Below are 20,832 nucleotides of genomic sequence, written 5' to 3'. Positions count from 1 at the left end.
GCAACTAGAACCTGCTTTGTACTCATATATATATATACATATATATATATATATATATACATTTGCACTCAGCACAATTGCTTGTGCCACAAGTTTTTAACAACAACCGATCTACACCTGGTCATATAGGCTTATGTGCACATATTTATATGACCATGTACCTTTGAGACGGAACAGATTCGCCGTACCTCCCAGGCTTCATGGAATTGTCCGATACCCACGAAGGCAAGAGAGAAATTATGAACATAATTTCAGTTATGGTGAAAGTCTGAAATGTAAAGCGAGTGTGCGCCCTCGATACAGGAAAGAATGAATTTGATTTTTCGGCATGTTTTCATGGACAAACAGTCATCCCTCGCAAAGACATGCTATTCAACAGACATGCAGAAAACAACTGCGAATTAGCAGATTGAGCCACAGAGCCCGAGCGGAAAACAAACGCAGGTGAACTTTTTTGTTGTCTCGAAGAACGCACGAGAGAAACATCACATGCGAAGTGGACTGGAGACGACGACAATGCCCCTTTTTTACACCAGGTAGAGACACAATTTATGTCGCGCAAAGTAGACTTCAGCTTCCTGTTTGTCTTCTCGAAAAATCAGAAAATCAGAAAAGCTGCGGTCGCTGGAGCATGGTGGTGGCACAACTCTATTTGTAACAAACTGAAAATAAGGATGCTCTCTGTCAGTATCGCGAACAACTGATTCTCCTACGGTTTATAAGTGTGGTGTGTGGTGAGAAAGGTACAGTTGAATGGATGGGTGCGGAAGACGCACGCGATCTAGAGAGGCAAAAAACCAAATAAATCCCGTCGGAGAGTGATCAGAGACTTGAAAAATTTCCAATGTGTTGTTCAGACTTTCAGGCAGGTGAGCTAATATCAAAGACATCGAGGTCCAGAAACTTTGAACTGGACATCCCGTGGGGGGCCGCACTGTGCTAGGGCAATTTGTTTCTCCTACGGAGGTCACTGCATTGGTTGAGAACGATAGGTCAGTGATCAGGCTATATCAACATCTCTACGCTGCGTCCATGTCTCTTCCCAGTGCATCTACCAATTTCCCCGGTCCACCCCGTCGTTCCTTTTCGATCCTGCCTCTCCATCCCTCTTCTCTTTCTTCACTAAAATTGTTTCCTTTCGCAACCGTTGTGTCCTTGTCCGCTTCTATGCCAAATTCGGAAGACGCTTCACGGTACTACCGTAAGCACATAATACACAGTCCCACCAGCAGCGGCCAAACCATAGGAGAGTCGAGTACTGTACATACATACCAGGCGCAAAAACACTTCGTCCAGTTTCTAGCAAGGTGACTGGCCAGCAACAATCCGATCCTAAAACTCAGTTTCCTTTCGGCTTCCACCTCCTCTGTGCCTGGGTGCCTTAAAGCCCACAGGAAGAAACCGAGAGTGCGTGACGGCAGCAGCGGCGACCTGCTCGTCTGTCCACAACATGGGAAGCATGACTTCTGAAGAACATGCGCCGAGACAGAGAAAAGAAGTGAAGCGAGAATTACGACACGGGGAAATGGAAAAACATGAAGACGCAAAACACGACGAGAAACAGGACTCGACTCGGAATGACGAATGGGAAGTGTCATCCGTGTGTTTTTTTGTTTCGCACCTGAACCTTCAGCCATCGAATGCGCCATGTCTTCGTAGTGGCGACTGCCAATCCACCCGGAGACGCCTGGTGCAAAAGACCAGTAGCTGTTCTTGAAGTCTCCCGTATCGACAACCTGAAAAAACATTGGACTTAAACGTCATTCCTCTTCGCACACATCGTTCAATCAGCACACCAACCTAGCTGGTTTGGCCTCCCAGTGGAACGTCACCACTGCAACGTTTAACGCATCACGATCATATACATATATACATGCAAACGCCCATGTTTCTCTGCACCTACAGTTCTACGCAGAACAAGACAAGCACGCCTGAACCAGGTATGCCACTTTTTCTGGGGGGGCCCTGAAAGACTGCGCCCAGAAATACAGTCGAGTTAGACGACTCGTCCCAAGCAATGCCGTTTACATTTGCCCATCCTCATGAAATGGATTCAACGTGAATCGGCTTGTATCCAAGAACTTGCAAGACGTTGGCAGACCTGTCTACATATTTATACGCTTCTGGCCACCTCTCTATCTCGCTACTCAGAACGTAACACGAACAGGCAGAAATTTGCTCCTCTTTTCGTCAGTCGAGTTGTGCAGCTTACTACGCCTTCGCTTCCCTCACCATGCGAAACGTTGGAGTATCTAGGCCTTTCGTGAATTGACTATTCTGGGGCATCTCGTGACTTAGGACTGCAGACAGTGAAAAGGAAGCACCCACTTCGGCATACTCGTAAACACGCGCAAGGATACTTATTTTAAGACCTCTACGACTCCCAAGAAGCAGACGTCTCTGCAGCACGCATTTGTATTTGAGTCGTGCGTCATGTCCCTGTCATGACCTGCTTTCCGCGCGCCTCCGTCTGGGTGGTTCCGGATTGCCCCTAAACCTTCTCTCCAGTTGGCCTTTTCCGTTCGCCGTCTATCTTCCTTCCTCACCCCTGTCTCCTCTTCCCCGAGCCCCGCCTTCTGACACCGTACGCACTTTCCTGGACGGATTCTTCCGGGTGCTTTTCTCTTGAAAGCATCTGCCGTCTCCTTACCGTGGGGTTCACTGTGGTGAGCGCGGATCGTCCCGAAATTCCCGCCCCACCTCCAAGGGCCAATGGAGGCTGTGTGCCGAAGCAGGGGAACTGCCTCCCCCATCGTATGCGTGAAGAATCGAGCACGAACGGAGCCCCAATACCAGAGAGGGCCAGCTTCTCCGTAGCGCGCCCTTAGCCACCGTAAAGCCGAGGAGGCACTCTTACAGAGAAGTGAGACCGGCGTTGTGACATCGGAAATCAAATTGTCTAGAAAAAGAAAGATGGGCATTCAAGATGCCGGAAACGTACAGTACCAACAGCGCTGATGAGAAAGGGACGGATCAACGCCTGCTATCGCCGTGTCATATAGAAGACGAGGACGCATGCTGTTCTGCTGTCTTTCGAAAGGTGTCTTTCGTGACTGGAAGGCGACAGCGACGAGAAACGAAGCCCCGGTGGTGCAACGCGACACCGCACCGCAGACAAGAGAGTTTACGGTCAGAAGGGTTGAGTGTATTAGATGAAGGCGAAATGCGAGACAAATGACAAATGGGAATCACTTATTTGCTTTCTGTCATTTAAAAGACCTACCGTTGTTCTCCAGAGCACGTAGGAGGTTGTTCCGCCAGTGATTAAGCATTTCTGTGCGAGGCAGCCAGAGCGCATGAAACCCGCCTCCTGACCCAGAAATAGAAAGCAAACATCGAGCGAGACTGTAAGGAAACCAGCGCAGCTTCTGCTTGCAAAGAAATCAAGTGATGCCGACGCCACCCACGCAAATACCACAGATCCATACGACGGCGGTACAATTCAGCAAAATTGAGGGCGCTCGTATCTGCACGAGTGGGTATATATCTACGCATGTGCCCACACATATATGTATACCGACAGAACACAGAGGCAGGGTCGGACTATCAGAATCTTGGAATCTTCTTTGTGCAAGACGAAAACTCGAGATTACGACTTACCTGCAACGACAAAGAGAGCGTGGTCAGAGAATTTGTGAAGCTTGAAGAGGTCCTGGAGCATCCACTGCATCCACACCTCGTAGACTGTCGCCCCGACCGACTCGACATTCATCCTCCCGTCCCACGTGCGGAGAATGTCTGCCAGGCTGGCGGAGAAAACCGAAGATACAAACGAAAATCCTTGAACAGGCTCAAATGTCATCGCGAATCGGTACATACATCCCCATACACGCATCCACTCACAGGCACGGCGAACGCCGGTCCTGCGTGGGTTTCACTCCCTCTACATTGGAGGAGGAACTGCAGACCAAAACACTCTTACAGACGCACCTGCATATCTGGAAGACTCATGTCGCAAAGAGAGCAGAGATCAACGAAAGTCCACACTGAGCCTTTCGTTACCGCCTTGGAAGAGCGCCCGAGACTCGAGCGTTAGGCAGCGATGTGCTTCTTTTCCTGGCGAACTCAGTCACTGGAAATGCCTGTGTCGACATACGCGTCGCTAGTGACGGACCTTTTCGTAGTTTGTACCATCTTCAAATCTCATCGCAAAGACTTACAGCTCTCCGTCGTGTTGGTTTACACCCTCTTTGGCGCATATCTCTCGTACTCTTTGTTCGTCAGGGCTAATGTAGGAAGAACCATCGTTTTCGTTGCCTTGTTTTGTGGACTGTTCCGCCTCGTTAACTTTTCTTGGCTTCTCTCCGCTCTTCTCAGGGTCTCCTAGAGCGGACGAGTCGAAGGCAAAAAGGACGGTCCGGAGAACGTACTCACGAAATTCGCGACCGTTAACGCTTTCAATATCAAGCTGATGAGACAAAGGAGACAGACCACGAAAAGGAAGCCGACCAACCACAGCCGAAGTGGGGAAGGCGTCGACGAGAGACAGGCTACGCCTGACCCTCTAGATTCCTCTGGTCTAGAGGTTGCAGAGGAGAGATACGCAACAACCATTTTTACGTGCTTCGCCACCTTCCTCCCACAATGCTCGCTCCAGATCCGCATCTCATTGCACCTTTCATACGAACTATAACTCCCTTCCATCTTCCTCTTTTTCAAAACGTAGAAAGAGAATCCCCTACCTCTCTGTTTTCCCTCTCTTCTTTTGTTCCCCTTTTCACCGTCTCCCTGCTATTTCTCCTCTGTAGCGTCCACGACTCACTTGCACGTCCATCATGTCCTGGACGGTGATCTTCTTTTCTTTGACGAGCGCGTTGAGCCTCTCATGGATTCTCCTGATTCGACTGCTGTGCACAGTGCCACGCAAACATCAAAACCATATGATTCACAGATTCTGTTCGGGTGGATCTTTGGAAAAGCCCGGAGTCCCCTGAAACCTCCTCATGGACTGTCAGGACTTCCGAAAAAGACAAGGCCCCCCCCGACGATGCCTTACCCTGGAACGTATGCCTGGCCGAGGATGTCTTTCTCGTCGGGTGCCAGCTGGCAGTTTGCCGTTGCGATGAATCCTTGAGGCGGGTTCATGACATGAGGCAAAGCTTCGGTTGGCACGACACCCTGGAGAAAGTCGAAGAAAAGAGGTGCACGCAGACGCGTTGGACACGCAGACGAAAAACAATCCAGACAAGGCGGGTCTACCAGTGAAGCAAAAACGGCGCTGAGAGATTCACACGTGAGCGGCGCCCCTCCCGGTGTGTATGGCGGTCGCTCAGACACCGAGCAGACGACACACCTGGGAAGAAACAAGAGTGTGTGGGAAGGCGAGGAGGAACACAGGAGAGAGATGCTGATGATTGCGCAAGAATCTACCGGGGACGGGGACCTTAACGGGACTGTCAGAAGCTTAGCTATGTCCAGACAGAACTTTCTCTGCCCCGTATTATCGTAGCAGGTGAGGGTTTCGGTTCACCACAGCAACGCGTCATCGTCTACCCAACAACTTTGCCGAAAGGGATACAAATAGCGACATTCACCTGCGTAAGCAGACGCAAACTGAGACATCCATAGGATAATGAATTTGTCCGTCTCCTTACGCACGACCAAAGATATGGACGCATTTCGACGTATCTGTATGTACAGTTGTGTATCCATGCCTCACATTCCAATCCGCAGAAGACTTCGATCCATCACGGAAATCACCGCCTCCGTCTGGTGGTAGGGACCGTGCTGGTACGCCTCCCGTCAGAGAGGCACCAATGTCTCCTTCGCGTGTTGCCCATATCGTGACGAACTCGATCTGTTCATTTTCACGACCCTAGACACATACAGGAGGCATATATTTGAGGAACCAAATGGGTGACAGTTTAGCAACACAGGAGTGTTTTACCGCGGCGTTGCGTGCGTTATCTCTGTGGTTCTCTACTCACCTCCGTGGCATCTTCTGGGTTCATCTCCTCCTCATCTGCATCTGTGATTTGATCTACTTGCTCTTCTCCTTCGGTCTCGTCCTCTTTCTTCCTTGTCTCATTTGTATCTTCCTCTCTCCTCGCTCCTCTGCGAGGGATGCCTCTCCATTGGGGGATGCTTATCTTCCGGTAACGGCGGCAGGCTGCACCACTGAACTGACTCTCGCCTCGTCTGTGGCTGCGAGAACTCTGCCCTCCTACTGTTCTTTTTCCTCTGGTGCAGGCCCCATTTTTATTCTCATCCCGGATCCTCCTTCTTCGTGGCTCCCCCTCCTCTCTGTCGTTATAGACTTACCAGCGCCACCAAGTCTCTCCAGTCCTTCGCAGAGTTCAACTTGTCTCCGAAGTTGATGGCGGGGTGCGCACGGGCTGAGAGGAAGCGAAACGCCACGGGGACAATCAGCCTCAGAGGGAGAACAAGAGATAAAAAGGCAGCGGCAGTGACCCACAAGTATAGCGACAGAAAACTCGCCATAACGAACGAGTATGCTGATGTACCGAGACGAAGTAAAACCGGTCGATACATGAGCAAACAGAAATGAACAAATAGGAACGAAATACTGGAACACTCACAAAGAGAAAGAGGCTAAAGAGCGAAGATGGGGAGACGTGCACCCCGGGGGACGAAAGAACCACATGAAAGGTGGAACAAAGACGAGCACTGATAAATTGGTGAGGAAAAACGTGGACGAGGCAATGTTGGACTCGTATATCGCATTCGAATAATGAAAGAAACTCACCTGCAACAGAAGCGAAGGCGAGTGCCTCATCATCTTTCACGAGCGCACGCAGCTCTTTGTACACGTCACTGATGAGCGGCCCGTGGTGCGTGAAACGAAGCAGGCGTTTGATAGGATTCGCAACTCCCTGTATACACAAATCGTGATGACTTTGGCCCTAGAAGGGCAGCAATCAAACACATTTTTCCTAGCGAAACCTTCTATACGCTTGCACACACAAAATATATTCATGCAGGTTTACTCCTCAGCAGCACTGTATATGCTTGTGCAACATTAATACCTCGATCCCACACCGAGCCAAAACGTTGGAAACGTTTCTTTGTAAGATTGATCTTCCTGATTTGCGTACCTACGTACGTCAGTGTATCGAGGAAGATCTGTCTTCTTCCCCGGCTCTAGATATGCACGCATATGCATAGATGTGCACAAACATACACATTTGTCTTTTCATTAGAAAGGTTGTTCTGTGTAGGCGCCAATCTCCACTTTGTTGGGTGCGGCAAGTATATCAAAGACCAAGACCCACCTCCGCCGAGTGGGGCTTGCCCGATCGTCCCCGTCATCGCCTTTCGTTCGTGTGTCTCCATTTTCTGTTACCTTAACGAAGATTTCTTCAACGCGCGTGTGCAGAGGAATCCACTGTCCATCGTACAAATAGTTCTTGCCGGAGCGGTCCAACTTGACAAGAAAAAGATCTTCAATGTCTGTGTGCGCAATTGTCTGGCTCCACGCAGAGTTGCCATTGTGTCCGACGAAAATTGTCGCACTCCCAACAAACGCTGCGCCGACGACCCGTGACGGTTCTTCGTTTGTGCCCGCTGCATGTCCTTCACCACCGTCGACTCCATGGTTTTCCCTCCCTGCCCATGTTCGGGAAGCATCGGAGTCAGTCGTCAGGAGAGAAGACGGCCCGACAGAACGGAAAATCGGCAACCAAAATCCTGGGAAGTGCGCGACAGAGAGACAATCTGGGGACGGTAAAATCCCAGGGAAAGCGGCCAGTCGGAGGAGAAGCAACACGTCACGGTGAACCGCTTCACATACCACATGAAGGCAGACAGACGAATGGAAAAGAAGCGCCACGACGTAGAGCCGCATACGTGTGTAATCATGCAGCAACAAAAGTAGAACGTTGTGTGCATAATTTCATACGCTCATATTAGCGCGTACACATAGTGCATCTGCATCTGGACATAGACGCACATATACTCTTATTTATATACGCACAATTACGGATATGAGTGCTTATTCCTGGCTGGTGTTTGCACTCCAGTGCCAAGTCTAAGCATCGGAGCTTACCCGGAGCATGAGCCTCGAGATGAGGGTCGCCAGCTAGAATCGGAAAGCCGGACGCTGTATACTTCCCTGACACTGCCCAGCTGTTGCTACCTCCCTGAAATGAAGGAAACGAGAGCAACGCAAAGCACGGAAAATGCTCAGTCAGGTGACTAACAAAACAACGACCTCCCTGCGAGCCTTTCAGCGCGTACGCATTCAGAGATGTACATATATTTATAAATAAATACATGGAGAACCGTGAGCGGCTAAGTGTTGGGGAGCACCACGAGAAACTGTTCCATACGTTTCGGTTCGCCCCGCACGTTCCTCTTTTTGGTTCAGGGAATCCGAGCGACATCGCCCTCGTTGCATAAATCACCACGTTCTTTTACATGCATATGCCTTAGAATGTTCGGCAGCTCCACTCTTTTGTTTATATGACCCTAAAGGATTTGACTCATTTTTTCCAGTGCCGCATTTCTGTGCGTCTTACCCATCCTCCCCATGTAACTGAAGGGTTGTTCACGCCGCCTTTCGGGTTGCTTCTACCACGCCCTGGCTTTCCTGCCGTTTCTCCCTCATGCTCTAATTTGTGTCTCTTTTCGTCTTCCCCGGTAGAATTCTTTCCGTCATTCTGCTGCATGCGGGATTCTGCGTTCCTCGCAGATGTGACAGAACGCGATTCACCAAATCCCTTCTGGGGGCCGTGCACATCTCCCGGTCGGTGCCGGGCCCAAGCGTCGTCCATTTTCTCCTTTGCAGGAGAGAGAGAAATGCGTAAGCCATTTTGGTCGAAGAGAGAAGGAAACATTCCCTCTGAATTCACGAAGGGGATGCGCGGGTCTGACAGGCGAATGTCAAAGGTCTGGAGGCCGATGAACAGGGGAAACAAACGGGGGAGGGAGAAATGGGTGCAAACAGTGGAAGTACAAACGAACGACAGGGCACACGCCAGAGAAATCCCAATACGGGGCAGGCGCGATACCCGGAAAACTAATGGAAAAACCCACTCGCGCATATGTACGAATGAAATATTATTCGAACATTCATGTAAAGGGTGACGTGACAGACCGCTTGGGCTATGGCTGAGACGGGCTGAGGAAAGAGAGCAATCTCTCTAACGCATACAGCTGAATAGAACACTGTCGACCCATGAGCCGTTGTGTACCTTCCAGTAGCGCCCCAATTCCTTCTTCAGAAGCACCCGGCAGAAATCGATTGTGAGTCCTCGATTGAGGAAAAGAGAGAAGGCCAAGGAAATTTGAATAACTTCCTTAGGCGTCCAATCTGTGGACGGCTCCCAGTCGAGCAATGCAAATTCGATAGGCCTCGCTGGAAGCTTCGCAGCGGCTTCGCTCCAGGCTGATAACACGAACACCAAACGCGACCAAAACCGCTTGCCAAGGTAGTTACCAGTAGACCATGAGGAAATGAGAAGCAAAACAATCAGAACGGCGCACACTTCCCTGGAGGCAAACCATTCTTCAACGAGATTACTTTGGAAATCACCAGACAGCGGAATGAAACAGTTAAATGGCAGGCACGTGGAGCTAATGCACGACATGGTGACAGAGCTGATCGCATAGACGCAAACCGACGAGAACTTGAAGTAGACGGAACAGACTGTGTGTCCCCCGTCATCAAACTCGCTACCACCTTTGTTCATTCCAAGCCATCTCAGACGCTTTATCACCTTGGGCCACACGACGGAGCTTGTACAGGCCATCTGGTGGGAGCACTGCGAGTTTCTTTTCGATAGTTTTGCTGTCGATCAGGAGCCTGAAAGAGATATATTCGAGAAAAAAAATCAAAGCGCAGAAAGCAATGGGTGAGCGGAAGGGGCTGTGACCTTTTGGCGCTGGAGCAGAAACACATGGAAAATCGGGGGGAGAACCACTCCATTCTCAGTATGGACGCCATGAATGAGCCCCATCATGCGAAACAGCAGACGCAAGAGGCGTAACACATTCACATTCTTGGATCTCGCCTTCTTTCTTCACCTGGAAACATGATCGGTGTCCAGGAGGTCTTCGCCTAGCGTCGCCGCAAGAGTCCCCGCGCACAAGCGCCTTAAAAACTCGAGTTGGAAGGGTCGTTCTGTGAGTGGTTGTGAAACAGTTCAGACCAAGAGACGTCGAACGGCTTTCTGGCATCTGCTGACTCCTGTAGAACCACTAGCAGCCCGGCGAGACCACGCACGCGCGTATTAAATATACATACATAAATTCGGATACGCATGCAACGTTTAATGGAGAATGTCTGACGGTGCATTGTAGATTCGAATGTCTGTAGAACAGCTTGTAAAGACAAGTTGTGTCTAGGCGGAGACAGACATTTCAGTAAGTTGATGATACGCTTCTATCAGCTGTTTTCCCCCGTATTTCCTCGAGAGAAGAGGGTGGGCAGTTCCGAAGTTCGTACCCATTCATGCGAAGAACCTTGCGCTCTCTACCGCTGCTTCCTTCTGTGAGATACTTCCATAAGTTGGACACGACGCCTGTTACCTGTATATTCGATAAATGCTTGAACGTAGCCGACATCGTCCGCTGAAAACGAACACAGCCACAAAATAGAGGATGCGTTTCGATGACGACATCTCCAGCCATACAAACAAAATCTGTGAACGAGGAACAGATAAAAACAGAATAGTTGCTACACAAAAAAATCGGAATGGATCGTCTGATACGATCGTTGCCACCTGGCATATTTCAAGCAAAGGGACCGAAGGTCTCGGCGACGAGGCGCCGCTGTCGCTTACTCGTCGATTTATTTTCCACGGGAGGTCACCGACAGAGGGAATATCTGCGAATCAAAGAGATCTGCTGTATTGACCCCATGGATACAGCATGCATGGAGCTTCCTTGCTCACTGCACTATTCACCGGCATGCCTGTGCGCGTCTCCGCCGGAGGGCAAGACCCTGCATGTCCTTGTTTGGGGTGGCTGAGCTACTATGCTTCGAAGCAGGGGAACGGTTACCAGGCGGGCAGAGGAGAGAGGATCTTACCATTGTGACCGAAGACATACGGAATACCATGGTCATCGCGGTAGACATCCACACCCGTTTTGATCCCTTGCAACTGAAAATAACGAAGCACCGGCGACTCTGCAGAACTGCAGTACTTTCCTTCTACAAAGGAACTGCTGCAAAGAGAAAATACACTTTTCACTTGAGAACAGAGAAAAACGGAGTACAGCACTTCGTTAATCATCAACAGGAGGGGCTCCAACCCTCTGGAAGAAGGCACGTGTGACGGCGGGCGCAATGGGAAGATGCGGGAGCTACGAAAAAAGAGGTGGCGAATGGAGGAGAGAGCTGAATCACCGAAGAAGAGAGCAAGGAACATGGGCAGAGGAGAAGCAACGAAAGGAGAAAATCACAACGGATTTCCATAGAGGCACACGTTGAACAGAATTCAAAGCGTTACCTCGTGGTCGCTATCCCAGTACGCTTCGTTGATGGTGAAGAACTGCCGGATGACAGGGAGAGTGACGAACGAGAGGAGATACGAGAGAAAGTCGATCACCTTGCTTCCTGGCCTGTGTACAGGGAACTACATGCGAAGAGAGAAAAGGACAAAGCCGACGCGTGGACCACACAAATTAGGGATAAAAAACGACTAAACATAACAGAAGCTTAGGCCTTGCTTCGCGACCCCACGACGGGGTCCTTCAAATGAAAAGTAATGTCTGTCAAAAGTACCGTGAAAACTTGATCCCAAATATAAGTTTTTGCCAGCACGAGGGGTCGATGGCTGCGGTGCAAACTGAACAAGACGCTTGTCGGCATTTTCTGTCGCTAACAGTGACTTCCTTGGCATGCCTAGCTTCATTGGAAGCGGGCAGAGCATCAAAAACTGAACTGTTCTTTCTTCTTATCGCGAAAGGCGTCGCCTCACTTGGGTGTGGACGTAATATTGCACGAGGGCGGCGAACACCAAGATGCTCAAGGCGCTACTCGCGAGGATCATGTGCCCGCCACTTCGAGCCATGGCGACGGAGGTTCTAAGAGGTTCTGAAGCTGAAGCAGCAAAAACGGCACACTCTGCCACCGTGAGCGAATTTCCTGGAAAGCTCCTGTCAATCGAGAGTCGTGTTGTCGGACTGCCTGCAAGACGGCTGCCATTCGAGAATGTGTGGAGAACACACACACACACACGCATAAACACACACACACACACCTGGTGGGTAAGGGCAGCGAAAGCGCGAAACGTCCTGAATGAAGGAATGCGATCGACTTCTTGTTCAAGTTTAAAAATGGGGTCTCGTTAACCTCTCCACTCGCACGATCCGGACTGCGATACCTTCCAACCGAAGCGAAGGACACACATGCCAGCTAGGCAGCACATGAATATCTCCGCAATTGACAATTGCGTGTTGTTACTGGACGCCGCTACATTTTTCGCGAAGGCGTCAACAGTCCGCCCCGCGTCTTGCCTTTCCTCACCTACATCCCCTCTCGGTTCTTTCTATAAGCCCCACACACTTTCGAGCGACCCGTCGTAGGTTCATCTACAGGAAGACACAAACACACAGACAAGCCCGTAGAGATTAGAGAGATGAAAGAGGCAGCTCACCTGTTCGCTGCCCCCAGGCTACGCGCTCTTTCGCCCCACCCGTGGAAAGATCCACTGAACTGAGCCCTAGACAGACTTCTCAAGCGGCTAGGACATGAAAGGCTCCTACTTTGCTGCAACAGGAAGGTGTGTGGAAAATGCCCGGATGATAAAACGGTTGAAAAAACCTGGACCCCATGAGACGAGGGCGCGTGCGGTCCGGCGTTCCCGTACCGGGGTTCCTGCCGACAGTGTGTATGCACAAGATCTTGTCCAGTCTCGCACAGACCAAACAACCTTAACCAGTCTCAAACCGAGACTAGCGCGAGCCGGCCGGAAAGCGAGAAACGGTTCTTCCGGTCAATCGAAGAAGAATGCAAGCGGTTCCATCCAACGAGAACGAACAGAGAGACAGCACCATTCATTGTTAGCGGGTCACGCTCTCGAATTTTGACGCTGAAAAGTCCGTGCCGATGTGGCTTCCGGTGTGAGGGCGCCAGTGGGGGCGAGGGCGAGACATGGCTCCAGGGCTCAGGCTCAATGAGCCAGAAGCCAAGGAAAGATCTTGTCGACAAAGTGCCCAGACAGCTGGCCTAGAACTCAAAATTGAAGGGGGTGAACGTGGGAGAAACCACTAAAAACCAGGTGGAAAGGGAGAAGAGAGCGTACCTTGACCCCCGTCCCTCGTTGTTGTTCTCACGCCGCGTGTCCCAGTACGTGCGACAGCCTATGAGCAGGTTTTGTCTGGTGCCTTTCTGTGAAACCTGTAGTACTCTAGCCGTGTATTGGAATGGTTGTTGAACAGACTAAAAGGTGCCATAAACGGAGAGGGAACACGGTAGGGAAAGGACGTGTCACTAGATGAAACTGGTCTCTGCAACAAGACATGAAGAAGGCAGACAACGATTGTCGATTGGAGTTACAGGATCGTTCGCCAGCACATTGCCATCTACGAAACGCCTCGAGACAGACAGCGCATGCAAAGAAGCGAATACAAACGACTGTGCAGGGTCGAGACATAGAGATCAGATACAATTCCAATGTCCTTCAGAAAGTAAATCATTTTTTACTGGAGCAAGCTCCCCGTGAAAGCTGCCCCTCCGCCACTTCTTCTTCCGCAGTTACCTCCCTTCTTTTTCCTGCATCTTTCCGGTTGCAGCCCGTAGGGGAGCGCCCGGCCGTCTTCCTGGAGGTGGAGAAGAAGATTTTCTCAAGAAAACAGGAAAATCTCCTATCGTTACTGCATTTGCTTCTTCCAATGAAAGCCTTTTGAGATAGCAAGTTTTTCTTCCACCATAAATAATGCGAGAGCATACCTCGCGTCGTCCGCTCTCCCTTCGGTAGGTTGCCCCGCTCAAACGCGGACGCGGATTGTGGACCTCGCATTACTGTTTTGCCTTTCGTTGTTTCCCGCCTTCTTTATCAGATTCGTCCCTCTAATTTAGCGTTTGTCCGACAAACTCTCCTGGGGAAGGTGTGGGTTCACTGTGCATCCAACTTGAAAGGACCGACCGTGTAGAGGGAGGAGTTGCGGTGATGGGGAAGTTCGTCTTCGAAACCTTTTGGCTGTCCAGCCCTCTGCGACGCTGCACCATCGTAAAGCTTTAACGTTTGTTCACATTTGCTTCCTTATTCGAAGGCACCATCCCTTTTTCTCTTGCTGCCTCTCCGCCGTTGGCCTCTGCTTGTCCGACCTACAGTCCCCAGTTGTAGGACGGGTGCGCCACCACCCGACGTATAAACGGGTCTCTTTCTGTTTGCTTTGTCTCGAGAAACACACAATGGCATTTTCTTCATCTCCGAATCCTCCACCAGGTGCTTTGTCCTCGAGTGGAGACACTCCTGGAGACAAGAGCGCGCCCGCGCATGCAGTTGCAGCTGTCCAAGCTGCCTTGGCAACAGCCGCTGCGTCACGATCTGCCGGAGGGCTAACCTCTCAACCTACTCCGAGGTCGAACTGCTCTGCAACTCCTTCTTCATCTAACTTTTCTCCAGCAGCTTCTTCGTTTAACTTCTCTGCAGCGATTTCTTCGTCTGCCTTCCCTCCAGCACCTCCTCCCGCCTCTAACTTTTCCCCGCCGCCTCCTCCAGACTCTAAGTTCTCTCCGGCACCTCCATCTAACTTTTCTTCGAAGCCTCGTGTGTCTAACTTTTCCTCGGGACCTCTCTCTAACTTCTCTTCAGCGCCTACCTCGAACTTTTCTCCTGGACATCCCTCCAACTTCTCCCCGGCGCCTCCTGTATTTCCGTCTCCCGCGCCGGAACCTCCTGCTGCTGCAAAACAGCAAGAAGCTGAAGAAGAAGAGATTCAGGCGAGTGTGTTTGCGGCGGCGGCAGCTGCACAGCGCGAGAGAGCAAAGGAGGGACGGCCCCCTGTGGGAGGAAGCAGCCTCAGCAACGCCGCAGCAGCTCAAGATGCTCACGCCTCGATTGCTGCGATTGCCGCAGGTGCGTTGGGATCCAGAACTGCGGTGAGGGATATCTCGCGCCCTGAGACATCTTCGAGCGTCTCCAGTGCCGCCAAAGTTCTTTCGGCCGCAGCCCCCACCAAGAGAGAAAAGACGGCATCCGGGGCCGCAGCATCGAGGCGTCAGGAGCCTGCCGAAGTGAACGTGGAGCCCGTGAACAGCACAGACGAACTCGGGCGAAAGGTGAGCTCTGTGTGATAAATGCATCAGGGGAAAACGACTGATCAGTGGTTGGGAGATGCTCCAGAGGGGCCTTGAGGAGAAGATTTGGAACTCCACGTTTGTGATAGTGCATAGCGGTCGAGGTCACCGCGCAGAGTCTACACGAGGCAAGCAGCGCTGTACGAGAAAATCATGGGAGAGCGAAGTCATCTGCGTTTCTAGGGAAACTACTGAGATACGCGACAACATCATTTGCAGCAAAGAAGACATGAGCTGGGGAAAAACTGAAGGGAAAGAGCTGTAGGACAACTAGCTCCAAGGAGGTTCTGTGTAGGTTGATAGGAGGGGGTGACACGGTGCAGAGACGGTTTCGCTCCGTTTTTCGTCTCATGTTGTGCTGGGTTTCCACGGTCGGCTCCCTATGCCTTATCCTGCGTACTGTTGGGAATTTTCTTTGGTTGTTTCAGGTCTGGGACAAAGCGTACTACCAGTCCCTTGCTCAGGCAAAGGAGGAGGAAGACGATTTCCTTTCCTACCTGCCTCAGCCGAGACAAAAGAAAGTCGCACCGCCAGTGGAGCATCGGAAGGCGTTGCAGAGAAGAGACTTTGCCATTGATTTGACCAAGGAGCTAGGCAAAACGAAGATCGTCACCCTTCAAACACCTCGCATGCAACAAGGAGGGTAAGAACCGTAAAATGGAAAAACACAGAAGCAGTATGCTGGATTTTTATTCTATTCGAAAACAGTATACCTACAAGATTTATCTATACAGCCGTATGCTTCCAAGTAAATATATATATATATATATATATATATATATATATATATATATATATATATACGAAGTGTCTGCGGTACTATGGTGCCTGCAGAATAGCCACCGGCTGCGCGAAGAGCGGCAGGATATGAAGTGCTTCCAGTAGCGTCGAAGACGAAAGCAGGCCTGAATTCCTTCAAAAAGAAGGCCGCCGAACTTTTATCCAGTTTCGTATCTGTTTTTGGAGACCCATGAGAGAGAACGTCCTTCGTGGTTTTGGTGGCGCGCTTCAGACTCTGAGTGATCGCTTTTTTGTGTGTTCCGTCCCCGCACGGCATTTGGACTCTGCATTTCTGACATGGAAACAACGCCTCAATAATGTTTGTGTTATCTTCTTCTCTAGGTTTTGGTGTGATGTCTGCGAGTGCCTCATCAAGGACTCAGCTGCCTACATGGACCACATCAACGGTCGCAACCACAACCGGATGCTCGGTGAGGGAGAGAAACATCTCATCATTTCCTGGGAAGTGAAGCTGTCTGGTTGCTATGTCGTCGTTCTGGATATTTTCGCATCGTTTGTTTCGCACTATTTTGTCCGAGGACTCTCCATGCACAGTGCATGTAAACTGCTGTGACCTACAGCAGGCACCATGTGAGCATGCATCCCAGTCGTCGACAACTGGTTTCACATCTAGTTATAAGATGGCAACCAAGGTCGTGTATGTTCGTATATATGAACTTTTTTTCGTCGCCTTTTCCTTCCCCAGGCATGACGATGCGCGTAGAGAGAGCCGCCCCGAGCAGCGTGATCAGTCGGCTGAGAGAAATGCAGCGGCAGTCGCAACTTGAGTTGGGAGGAGACGACGAAGGCGAGGCGGGGTCTCTTTCAGGAGACGTGAAAAGCCAGCAGAGTTTTGACGCCCCGGGCGCGGCTCAGCGAGGCTCGGTTACCCGCGCAGCTGCAGCTAGCGCTGGCTGTGCACCTGGAGGGATTGAGGAAAACTACGACGACATCGATAGGATCAAGAGACGACTCGAAGAACTGCAGAAACAGGAGGAGGAGAGGAAGATGCGGAAGAAGTTGAAGAAAAAGAAGGGCGCCAGCGAGGAGGCGGAGAAATCTGTAGTGAAAAACGGGGAAGCTGGAGGTGGCGCTGCGCCAGCCGAAGGTGTTAATCAGGAATCGGACGACGAAGAACAGAAAATGCTCAAGGCCATGGGCCTACCGTCGTCATTCGTGGGCAGTTAAACCCCTGTTTTTCGGAAAAAAGGGAATCATGCGAAATGAGAGTTTCCTGGAACGCAGAGTGGTCCTGGTTGGGGAGACGGCTATAAACGTGTTTACGCATTTGTCGTAGCGACATACGTGTAGACGTACTTGAGATATAGGTATTTATATGTATATGCTTTGACGTTTGGTGTTCGAGTGAACTTTTCCAAACGCGTAGTTACGGTCTTTCGAGGCTGATTCGCCCATGCAGAGATCGGATGTGTTTCGCTCCGGCGGTCTGCCGTGTGCGTCTCAGATTAAGCTGCTGACAACCATATGGGGCGGTTTACGTTGGGTGCCAGTCCTTCTCGTCAGCCACGAGCGCTGTGTCGTCATGTCACGCTTCCTCCATTTTTGCGTGTTGCTTACTCCGCTGCCCTTGTCTAATTTTCACGTCGTTAGTCTAATGTGTCTGTCACCTGTTTTCCGTCTACTGCATTCGTGTCGTGCTCACGTTCCAGCGTAGCGCAAGCAGACGCCACTATTTCTGCACAAGAGTCGGTCGGCATTCTGTTCGATGAATGAGCTTCTGTTTGTTAAACATCGTTGAGCAGAAAGAGCAAAGAACGTCCTGCTCTGTGCAAACGCCACGCGCCTAGAAAACTTCTCAAGCCGTCAGTGGAAACGTGGACCTCGACACTACTGTCTGGGCAGCAGACGGCATGTTTTGCCTCTTTTCTTACACACGCATCTGCTTTATGTGTTTCGGATGCCTGTATTGTCTCGTGACTCTCGTACCGCTAGTGTTTCATTCTCTGCCTCTGGTTCTCCTCATCTCTTCCTGGTTTTTCTCTGTGGATCCTGACGTGCACAGTGTAGGAGTCAGCCCGGTCGGCTTCTGCTTTCTGGTTTGTTGCGCACTCGATGTTTTATTCTTGTTTCTCGTCTGGATGTGACACTGTCCAGCGAGATATCAGAGGAGATTCAGACGAAATTGCATGTTACTTTCCGTCGTGGTCCAAGGGTGGATACAAATGTTAGAGCTGTTGCGGATGTAGTTGTGAAACGGAAAGACGGCTCACCATTTCTCAGCGAGGAGTGAAAATGCCGGGGACGGGATAGTTATAAGCACTGAGAGCTTGACGTCTTGCTTGGAAACAAACGAATGGCAAAAATTCTGCTCGCCACCATCTCACACGTTTTTTCTTTGTGACGCTACGGCGATGACGCGAGCGGCTCTGTCCATCTGTGCAGGATCCCTAGTGTCATCGTGTGACAAATGCAGACATTGTTGGACGCTGATCAGAGTTCACTCCGTGGTTAGTGGGGAAAACTGTTTGTTTCTCGTGAGCATAAGAGGGGAGCGAGACGGATTTGTCATTTGAAAACAAAGTAGGTGAAGAATTGTCTGTACTCTGGCCAAGGAGTCGGGTACACATTCCGCGCTCATTGATAGCTGAACCCCACGAAATCCGAGGCTTTTGGGAGAAAGAAGCGAAAAACTAAAACAGAATACACAGCAAAACGATGAACTTCCAGTTTGTCTCTTCATTACACGGTAAGAATCCGTGTGGGGCACTGCGCTCCGTTGACACCGTGGATCAAACCGGTTCACATCGGTCAAGAACTTTGGCCTCAGACGATCGACAGAATCGCACGCAAAAGGTGCGGTGGGTAGAGAAGGAACATGGAAAGAAATAACGTAACATAAAGGGTAAGACGCAATCGCTGCACGAATCCTGAGGCAAGAAAATTGTTTTTTCCAGGGAAAAGAATAGGATAGGAAGCGTGAACCATATGTAGCCGAGTCTTCACGTAGATGTACAGATGGACATACTCAACCCTTGTACGGTCTGAACAACTGCAGCCGTGCTTTTTTTTCCTCCCTTCTCTACTATACTATCGTATTTGTACTTTTTCGGCGGAAGTTCAAGCACGATTAGGGCCTCAAGGATGACGCATCTTGCTGGAATACGGGAATACGAATGATACACGCGCGATAAAGGTAAGCATCAGGCCCCTGCAGTGATACGGGACACGCTCCGAGCCGGAAAAAATTGTTGTAAGCAGCTAGGAGGAAAATTTAGACTTTATAGCTGCACGACGTGTATGTACCTCAACCGCTGCGTGTCCGGGAAGACGGTGGTGTTACCTAGGTGGAAATGCTGAACCAAGTCCCAGTCACATCGGACCCAACACAAGAGCGTGGAAAATCGCGATTAGTGGAAGGATCGTGCGACAGAATTCAGGGGGCTATTAAATGCTAGATAGTTGCATAATGCGGTCCTCTGAGTCTCTGGAAGAAGATAAGGTGATGATGGTGTTGGTGTCTCTTCAATCGACTGAAACGTGTTGAAAAAAAACCGTCATCAGTTGCAAGAGGAATTTCTGCAATCACGTCGCTTCAGTGAGTGACCCGGTCAACTACTCCGTCCGAAGTCCGCTCGACCTGGCGTGTGTCCCCTAGGTCCGAGTTCGATGAGACGGACAAACTTCCTCGTAACACGAAGCATGGCTTTTAAACTTTTCTGTGTCAGTTTCTCTTCAGTTCGCCGTGAAAGCCTTTGTTAAAGACAACAAAATAGCAATTCATGCCAAAAGATCGTTATGGAGTCTCTAGTGAATCATTCTAGGAAATTCAGCGTCCCACCATGTGTAGATGTATCGTGGTGCCAACCTTATTACTGCAGCGGCGTCAAACTAAAACTCCTTTCTTAGTTCCATTTGCCACAAGCATGCCTCTTGCGGCGACTCACGAAAAGGAAACAGTTTACAGTTTTCATTCTTTTAGGCTCTCCTGTTGTGCGCGTGTCGTGTGTGTCTTGCCATCACTCTCGACTAACTGTGAGGGCTTTAACGCTGTTTTCACAGTCCAGCTGGATCGTGTGAATGGGATACGCTGAGGAATCATGGCTCGGTTCTTCTGATGCGGCGACTATCTGTCGGTGTTTCTGTCACTGTTAACTGGCGCTCATTGAAAACAAAGCTCTGCCTGCCTCCTCTGTAGGCCTCTCGTGGCCTTGCGGCCACTGCGGTGACGCTTCTCTAGGCTCAGAGCCAGCATGTGTCGACGTATTAACCCAGAGCTTAGTTGTATATAACCAAGCCGCCACAGCAGCCACCCGAAGTGGCGAGGCCGACAATGGCAATCCAATTCAGATACCGCTTGAACCCAGCAGTGAACACGCTACGTTCATATATGGTGAGAGGTGAAGGAAAGCCTAAGCCTAATGCTAGTGATCAGTTTACGAGTGGAACCGAAGAAGAAAAACGAACGAACCCCTAGCAACCACTTCTGCGACGGCCGAACTGGTTCAGGAGGGGACAGCACAACAAAACGTACATGGTGAGCATCCCTAAACAAGGCGGAGAAAGTACTTTACAACAGGCGCGGTCGCAGAAGCGATTCGAGGAAGTCCTGGTGGATGCGCGGAACCTTCGGAGCCCGTAGTAACAGAGTGAAAAAAATACCAAATCACTGGTAAGCCTAGTGAACAAAATCAGCCTCAACCTGAACAAGAAATGACGTGAAATCAGGCGTGATTACACAAATGGAGCAGGCATCAACGAAGCAAGCGTCGCTGCAGAATCTCCTCTATGATTCAATGTGGAAATACACTGGAACCGGCAAATTAGACAGATGGGTTTGACGACGGGGACGAGAAGTGCGCCCCTCATGTTAACCATGAAGTCTC

At 50.5% G+C, this 20,832-nt stretch overlaps 2 protein-coding genes across 2 annotated transcripts; one reads left to right on the top strand and one right to left on the bottom strand.

Moving 5' to 3' along the window:
• Positions 1-105: 105 nt before the first annotated feature.
• On the bottom strand, positions 106-13,480 carry TGME49_275320 (penicillin amidase). The gene is made up of 22 exons (XM_018781721.1): positions 13,209-13,480; positions 11,883-11,998; positions 11,412-11,537; positions 10,991-11,063; positions 10,743-10,786; positions 10,406-10,530; positions 9,678-9,763; positions 9,153-9,346; positions 8,478-8,849; positions 8,006-8,099; positions 7,304-7,647; positions 6,707-6,833; positions 6,262-6,335; positions 5,660-5,815; positions 4,997-5,118; positions 4,763-4,844; positions 4,161-4,408; positions 3,601-3,746; positions 3,224-3,310; positions 2,651-2,899; positions 2,233-2,300; positions 106-1,736 (listed from the first exon to the last, which is right to left on the bottom strand). Exons 2-22 carry the CDS (start codon positions 11,973-11,975, stop codon positions 1,197-1,199), a joined length of 3,450 nt encoding a protein of 1,149 aa, XP_018635681.1. The 5' UTR covers positions 11,976-11,998; positions 13,209-13,480; the 3' UTR covers positions 106-1,196.
• On the top strand, positions 13,473-19,520 carry TGME49_275310 (hypothetical protein). Its single transcript, XM_002371886.2, has 4 exons — positions 13,473-15,190; positions 15,637-15,851; positions 16,331-16,419; positions 16,695-19,520. Exons 1-4 carry the CDS (start codon positions 14,321-14,323, stop codon positions 17,174-17,176), a joined length of 1,656 nt encoding a protein of 551 aa, XP_002371927.1. The 5' UTR covers positions 13,473-14,320; the 3' UTR covers positions 17,177-19,520.
• The last annotated feature ends 1,312 nt before the right edge of the window (positions 19,521-20,832 follow it).

This window comes from Toxoplasma gondii, chromosome X (assembly GCF_000006565.2).
Source record: "Toxoplasma gondii ME49 chromosome X, whole genome shotgun sequence".
NCBI classification, from domain to species: domain Eukaryota; phylum Apicomplexa; class Conoidasida; order Eucoccidiorida; family Sarcocystidae; genus Toxoplasma; species Toxoplasma gondii.
This window is presented reverse-complemented; position numbering and strand designations above follow the sequence as displayed.

Coding starts and splice junctions, on each gene's coding strand:
- TGME49_275320 (XM_018781721.1), bottom strand. CDS start 11,975: ATGGCTCGAAGTGGCGGGCACATGATCCTCGCGAGTAGCGCCTTGAGC. Junction 11,538..11,882: donor AATATTACGTCCACACCCAA/GTGAGGCGACGC, acceptor CTTCGCATGTAG/TTCCCTGTACACAGGCCAGG. Junction 6,336..6,706: donor CGCCTTCGCTTCTGTTGCAG/GTGAGTTTCTTT, acceptor GCTTCCTCTCAG/CCCGTGCGCACCCCGCCATC.
- TGME49_275310 (XM_002371886.2), top strand. CDS start 14,321: ATGGCATTTTCTTCATCTCCGAATCCTCCACCAGGTGCTTTGTCCTCG. Junction 15,852..16,330: donor CCTCGCATGCAACAAGGAGG/GTAAGAACCGTA, acceptor CTTCTTCTCTAG/GTTTTGGTGTGATGTCTGCG. Junction 16,420..16,694: donor CAACCACAACCGGATGCTCG/GTGAGGGAGAGA, acceptor TTCCTTCCCCAG/GCATGACGATGCGCGTAGAG.